The sequence below is a fragment of the Tachyglossus aculeatus genome, chromosome X1 (assembly GCF_015852505.1).
Source record: "Tachyglossus aculeatus isolate mTacAcu1 chromosome X1, mTacAcu1.pri, whole genome shotgun sequence".
In the NCBI taxonomy this organism is placed as follows: domain Eukaryota; kingdom Metazoa; phylum Chordata; class Mammalia; order Monotremata; family Tachyglossidae; genus Tachyglossus; species Tachyglossus aculeatus.
In genome coordinates this window covers 110,049,040-110,056,604 of record NC_052101.1, presented here as the reverse complement: position 1 = coordinate 110,056,604, position 7,565 = coordinate 110,049,040, and the positions used below count along the sequence as shown (strand labels likewise).

Sequence of the window (7,565 nt, the reverse complement as noted above, 5' to 3'; positions counted from 1 at the left end):
GTTTAAGAAAGTAAGATGGCGGACCTGGCGAACGAAGGTAGGAGTAGCTCTGCCGCCGCGGGGGGGGGGGGGGGGGGGACAAGGGCGTGGGAGCCTGAGGAGCCGTCCCGCTCTGCGGGGGGGGGGGGGCACGAGTGAGTGTCCCAGCCGCCCCCCCCCCATCCCCATCCCCTCCTCCAGGGAGCCCCCCCTGCCTCGCTCATGCTCAGCCTGGGCCGCGCAGTCCGGACAAAGAGAGCGGGCCCTGCAGCCCCCGCCTCCCCCCCGCCACTGGGCTTCCTCCCGCGCGGCCCGGGGGCCCCCGGCGTTGCCCGATTCCACTTGCCCCCTGTGCCACCGCCCCTCTTGTCCCCGCGCCATTTCCCGCCCTTCGCCGCCCCTCCCCACTCATCATCATCATCGATCGTATTTACTGAGCGCTTACTATGTGCAGAGCACTGGACTAAGCGCTTGGGAAGGACATCTAGAGACAGTCCCTACCCAACAGCGGGCTCACAGTCTAAAAGGGGGAGACAGAGGACAAAACCAAACATACTCACAAAATCAAATAAATAATCGATCGTATTTATTGAGCGCTTACTATATGCAGAGCACTGGACTAAGCGCTTGGGAAGTACATATAGAGACAGTCCCTACCCAACAGTGGGCTCACAGTCGAAAAGGGGGAGACGGAGGACAAAACCAAACATACTCACAAAATCAAAGAAATAATCGATCGTATTTATTGAGCGCTTACTATGTGCAGAGCACTGGACTAAGCGCTTGGGAAGTCCAAATTGGCAACATATAGAGACGGTCCCTACCCAACGGTGGGCTCACAGTCGAAAAGGGGGAGACGGAGGACAAAACCAAACATACTCACAAAATCAAATAAATAATCAATCGATCATATTTACTGAGCGCTTACTATGTGCAGAGCACTGGACTAAGCGCTTGGGAAGTACAAATTGGCAACATATAGAGACAGTCCCTACCCAACAGTGGGCCCCACTCCTTAGGACCCCCGCCCCCCGTCTTTCCTCTCGATCCAATTCTCCTCACTTAAAAAAAAAAAAATTCAGAAAACAGCAGGGAGACCCGCGGGAACTCGGTTTAAAACCTCGTTACATTATTTGTATGTATATATGTTTGTACATATTTATTTATTTTACTTGTACATCATCATCATCAGTATATATGTTTGTACATGTGTATGTATATATGTATATATGTTTGTACATATTTATTAATTTATTTTACTTGTACATCATCATCATCAGTATATATGTTTATACATGTTTATTACTCTATTTTACTTGTACATCATCATCATCCACCGTATTTATTGAGCGCTTACTGTGTGCAGAGCACTGGACTAAGCGCTTGGGAAGTACATATAGAGACAGTCATCATCCATCGTATTTATTGAGCGCTTACTGTGTGCAGAGCACTGGACTAAGCGCTTGGGAAGTACATATAGAGACAGTCATCATCCATCGTATTTATTGAGCGCTTACTGTGTGCAGAGCACTGGACTAAGCACTTGGGAAGTACATATAGAGCACTGTACTAAGCGCTTGGGAAGTCCAAGTTGGCAACATCTAGAGACGGTCCCTACCCGACAGTGGGCTCACAGTCTAAAAGGGGGAGACAGAGAACAAAACCAAGCGTACTAACAAAATCAAATAAATAGAATAGATATGTGCAAATAAAATAAATAAATAAATAGAGTAATAAATATGTACAAACATATATACATATATACTGGTGCTGTGGGGAAGGGAAGGAGGTAAGTACATATCTGTTCTGTTTATTTGATTTTGTTAGTATGTTTGGTTTTGTTCTCTGTCTCCCCCTTTTAGACTGTGAGCCCACTGTTGGGTAGGGACTGTCTCTATATGTTGCCAATTTGGACTTCCCAAGCGCTTAGTACAGTGCTCTGCACACAGTAAGCGCTCAATAAATACGATTGATGGTGATGATGAAGATTTGTGGGTGGGAGTAACATGCATTTCCCCATTTGAAACGTTGTTTCCATGAGATAACTGCCTCTCATGTTTTGGATTGACACATTATCAGGAAACAATCGTGGCGTAAGATTCTGCCCCTTCTCTCCAGCCAAGCCGGGCCTGGCCATTGTCGTACCTGCGTCAGGCTCGTCCAGACCTCTCCAGCTCCAGTCCGGCCTTCACCCCGCTGCCCAATCGATCATCATCATCAATCGTATTTATTGAGTGCTTACTATGTGCAGAGCACTGTACTAATGATCAGTCATTAGTGTTGTGCCCCCGTACCAGGCGCTTGAGAGAGAGCTCAATAAAGTAGACGCGGTCCCGGCCTACGAGGAGCTTACAGCCTAGCCCAGATCATTTTCCCAAAACATTGTTCTGCGCACGTCTCCCTTGCCTCAAAACCCTCCTTTGGTCGGCCAGCCCTCTCCACGACAAGCAGAAATTCCCGACAGTTGGCTTTAAGGCCCTCAAACTGCTGTCTCTCCCCTACTTATCCTTGCTGCTCTTCCAGGTCTACCCAGCCTGCATACTCTGTTCTAATGCCAATCCGCTCTCCTCCATGTTGCCAACTTGTACTTCCCAAGCGCTTAGTACAGTGCTCTGCACACAGTAAGCGCTCAATAAATACGATTGATGATGATGATCCAACTGATGACTACTCCCCACATCGTCAAGACCCTCCTGAAATCCTCTCTCTTCCAGGAATCTGTCCCTGCCTGAACTCCCCTCTCCCCACCCTATCTCTCCCTCCCACTGTCACCTATGCCCTTGAGTTCTCACCCCATTAGCACTTATCCCACTCCTTCCCCCCTCAGCACTTTATACTCTGTCGCATCCCCCCCCCCGCCCCCAATATGGTATTGGTTAAGCGTACTCTGTACCAGGCACTGCACTAAAGACAGGGGTTGATACAAGATAGATCGGATATAGTCCATGCCCCACGTGGGGCTCACAGTATTAATCCCCATTTTACAGATGAGGTAACCGAAGCACACAGAAGTCAAATGACTTGCCCAGGGTCACACAGCAGACAAGTGGCTGAGCCAGGACTAGAATCCAGGCCCATATTCTACCACTTAGCCCATGCTGCATCTCCCCCTGTCCGTAATCGCTCAATGTCTTGTCTCCCCCACTGGAGAGGAAAACTACTAGATGGGGAAACCACTAGCTCTATTGTACTTAGTAAAATGGTCTGCCCAGAGTAAGTACTTGGTTAATTGACTGCTAAAGCAGGGGAGTACCTGTAAAGTCTTAAAATGACCTATAAAGTGACTTGGGATTTGATGGGGAATAATTCTTGTTCCCCTGCCTCACCTTCCATACTTCGTCCTTCTAGGCTTTAAGCTTCTTGTGGGCAGGGAATGTGTCAATTCTCTTATCTTGGACCCTCCCAAGTGCATAGTACAGTGCTCCGTAACAACACTCAGCAAATACAATCGATGCTATACTTACTAACATTTATCAGGGATCTAAAATTTGCTTGGTGCTCAGCTAAGCACTGGGATAATTAATTACGAGGCAGGGTCCCCGCCCCATGTCCGACAGCACACACAGCAGGAGAATGAAGTGCAAATATAATGAAAATCAATTTAAAATTAAGAAAATGCCAACGGTAAAAATATCCCTAAATAGTACTTGGAAGAGGCAGCTCTTAGATACTTGACAGCTCCAGACAAACCGTGGTTGGTTGCACACAGCCCCAGCTTCGAAGAATGGAAAGGCAAGATTCTGTCCATTCCTATGTGGAGGGGAGGGGTTTCACTCCCTTGACGTTTGGAGCCCTTCCTCATGGTTAGCTGTCTTCTCCCTTCCCAGCCCTCTTTCCCCCCCACCCCACTTTCTTTTTTGTTTTTTGGGGGGGTCCTCCATCTCCTCTCTCTGCCCGGGCCGGGTGACTTCCCACTCAAGCTTCCTCTTTTTAACAGCGCTAGTGGTCTCAAGGGATTTTTACTTTAACCCTGTCTCAGCTGTGTATTCTGCCTACTGTCTGCTCACATCCCTTTCCTCCTCCCCCATCAATGCTCTTCCATATTTTCTTCCTCCATTCTAAACCTGCTGAACCCTCAGGGTCTCTTAAAAATGATCTTCTTCCTACACCCGTGAACTGTTCAGGGTTCCTTGACTTGTTACCTTGTCAATCGTTTTCCCCTCCCACCCTACTCCTCAACACCCTGTCCTTCCTTCTAGGGACCACTTCCTCCTCACAGTACTTCCGTGTGTGTTTTTACTTTCCTGTGACTTTGGATCGGCAGACCTCCTCAGTAGTAAATCCTCTACATCTCTGCTGGAGCAACTAGAGTAGATAACTTGTTTTTGCTTAGTGATTTTTTTTTCCCGCACAGTTTTGAGTTAGGACAGCGTGAATACTACTTTGGTTTTTGGTGATATTTCTAAATTCCCTTTTGTTTCTGCTTGAGATCCCTATTCAGTTGACCAGAGGAAGTTCTACCCTAGAATGCTAATGTCTCCGTAAATATAGTCGGGTAAGCAATTTACTGAGTCAGGACTCCTGGATTCTATTTCTGACTCTGTTGTCTGGTTTTATGGCCTGGGACAAACCACCTGATATGCTCTGACCCCATTCTCCCAAGAAATATCCATTACATTTCATATTTTGGAGGATGTCCTGAGGTTTGCATAATGAATTACCTCAGGGTGATATAGCCTCTGGCTCTTGGCAGGCCTCTCTTCTCCCGGAAAGACAATGGCAAGGTCCTAAGTGCCTCTGCTCCATTGGAGGGGAGGAAGAGTGCCTGTCCCTCTGCCTCCTGGGCCTCATCGCGCTCCACTTTTCTACCTAAGGCTCCTTGTCTGCGCAAAGTAGGTTTGAAAAAAAAATGGTGCCTGGACCTTTTGGGTACCTCCTCTCTTCTCGTGAGGAAAGGGAGAGGGCTTCCGTGCTATGAACACCTGGGACTGCCGGAAACAAGGGGAGAGGGTTTTCAAGGGCCAGCGAGAGGCTCCCCTCTCCTCCACTGGCCTGTGCCAGGATCAGGCTGAATCACCCAACATCACGATGAAAGGTACAGTGGCAGTTAATAGCGCTGAACATGGGCAGAGCTGTGCAAAGTGAGATTAGACCTCTGGGTTGAGGCCTTCGCAGACTAAACCTGTTATTCCCCCTATCGTCCCCCTCTCTGGGTTGACTGTGCAGTTGGTTGTGTACCCCTTAAGCTCTATGAAACCCCAGCCCTGCCTTGCTTATGTAAATATTCTTATACCCTTCTAATTCCCCTAATCTATTTTAATGTGTCTCCGCCTGTGGACTGTAAGCTCTTGCTGGCCAGGGAACGTGCCTGCCAACTCTGTCGTATTGTACTCTCCCAAGTGCTTAGTCCAGTGCTCTGCACACAGTAAATGTTCGATAAACTGATTGACTGAGAAACCTAAGAAATGAGTAGTTTTTAAATTGACTGTGAGGGGTTGAGATTTCATTGCAGATTTTTAACTTAATAGCAGTAATTACAATGGCATTAAGCTCTTAATAGCGTGTCAATTATTGCGCTAAGCTCTGGAGTAAATACATGATAATCAGATCTGACAGACCCTGTGCCACCTGGGGCTCACAGTCTAAGAGGGTGGGAGAGCTGGTAGTTCACCCCCATTTTACGGATGAGGAAACTAAAGCATAGAGCAGTCAAGTGACTTACCCAGGGTCACATGGCAGGCCTGTAGCAGAGCTCAATTTAGAATTTAGATCTCCTGACTCTGTCCCATGCTCTTTCCAGTAGGCAGTCCTGCTGATTTCACAGAGAATCGTTGACATCACTCTCCCCACCTTCAAAGCCGTGTTAAAAGCACATCTTCAAGAGGCCTTCCTTGACTATGCCCTCATTTCTTCTTCTACTCCCTTCTGTGTCGCCCTTGCACTTGAATTTGCACCCTTTAGTCACCCTTCCCTCAGCCCCATGACACTTTTGTACATATTGGTAATTTATTTATATTATCCGTCACCCCCTCTAGATTGTGACATGCCTGCCAACTCTTATACTCTACCAAGCACTTAGTACAGTGCTCTGCACGCAGGAAGTGTTGGGTAAATGCAACTGATTAGGTGAATATCTCAGAGAAACTCGATTCTTTCAGAATCTTTGTATGCCATATTCTCAACCAGCAGAGTGGAACCGTGAGACTGTGACCACCATAGAGGATCAGCATGGCATAGTGGATAGAGCACTGGCCTGGGAGTCGGAAGGTCACGAGTTCTAATCCTGGCTCTGCCACTTGTCAGCTGTGTGGCCTTGGGCAAATCACTTCTCTGTGCCTCATTTACCTCACCTGTAAAATGGGGGTGAGGACTGTGAGCCCTTTGTGGGACAGGGACTGGGTCCAACCCAATGTGCTTGTATCCACCCCGGTGCTTAGCACAGTACCTGGCACATAGTAAATACTTAACAAGTACCGTAATTATCATCATCATCAATCGTATTTATTGAGCGCTTACTGTGTGCAGAGCACTGTACTAAGCGCTTGGGAAGTACAAGTTGGCAACATATAGAGACAGTCCCTACCCAACAGTGGGCTCACAGTCTAAAAGGGGGAGACAGAGAACAAAACCAAACGTACTAACAAAAAATAAATAGAATAGAAATGTACAAGTAAAATAAATAAATAAATAAATAAATAGAGTAACAAATGTGTACAAATATATATACATATATACAGGTGCTGTGGGGAAGGGAAGGAGGTAAGATGGGGTGGATGGAGAGGGGGAGGAGGGGGAGAGGAAGGAAGGGGCTCAGTCTGGGAAGGCCTCCTGGAGTAGGTGAGCTCTCAGTAGGGCCTTGAAGGGAGGAAGAGAATTATTATTATAACATACAGGTGGGAGTATGTAGCATCTTGCCTCAACTTTTCGTTAGGGCTAGGCCTCCCCCATTCTCCCCCACCCCACCCCCCCCATCCACATACTCTCCCATTGTCAGAGTAATTGGAGAAGGTAGAGGGGAGACAGATCGTTGAAGAGCTCTGGGATTTGTGGTGCTCCCCAACACTCAGTCAGTGGTATTTATGGAGCACTTACTGTGTGCGGAGCACTGTATTAAGCACTTATTACTCTATTTATCTATTTATTTATTTATTTTACTTGTACATTTCTATCCTACTTATTTTATTTTGTTGGTATGTTTGGTTCTGTTCTCTGTCTCCCCCTTTTAGACTGTGAGCCCACTGTTGGGTAGGGACTGTCTCTATGTGATGCCAATTTGTGCTTCCCAAGCGCTTAGTACAGTGCTCTGCACATAGTAAGCGCTCAATAAATACGATTGATTGATTGATTGGTAGAGTACAGATAGCAGAGTTGGTAGGCGCATTCCCTGCCCACAAGGAGCACTCAAATTTAGTAGACAGTTGTCAGATGGGTTCAGTAAGATCTATTTACCATCTAGTGGGCCTTGTTAGGAAGGTGTAAGGTTCATTCATTCAATCGTATTGAGCGCTTACTGTGTGCAGAGCACTGTACTAAGTGTTTAGACAGTACAATTTAGAAACAAAAAAAGACAGTCCCTGCCCACAGCAGGCTCACAGTCTAGAAGCAGGGAGACAGACATCAAAACAAGTAAACAGGCATCAATAGCA

At 47.1% G+C, this 7,565-nt stretch overlaps 1 protein-coding gene across 8 annotated transcripts in view; it reads left to right on the top strand.

The window, feature by feature from the left end:
• Window positions 1–7,565, top strand: part of RANBP3 (RAN binding protein 3) — a 100,081-nt gene continuing 92,516 nt past the window's right edge. For all 8 annotated transcript variants that reach the window (XM_038771752.1, XM_038771751.1, XM_038771748.1 and 5 more), the window contains exon 1: window positions 1–37. In XM_038771752.1, coding sequence (XP_038627680.1) covers window positions 16–37 — 22 coding nt within the window. In that variant the 5' untranslated portion in view covers window positions 1–15. The remainder of the gene's footprint in view (window positions 38–7,565) is intronic.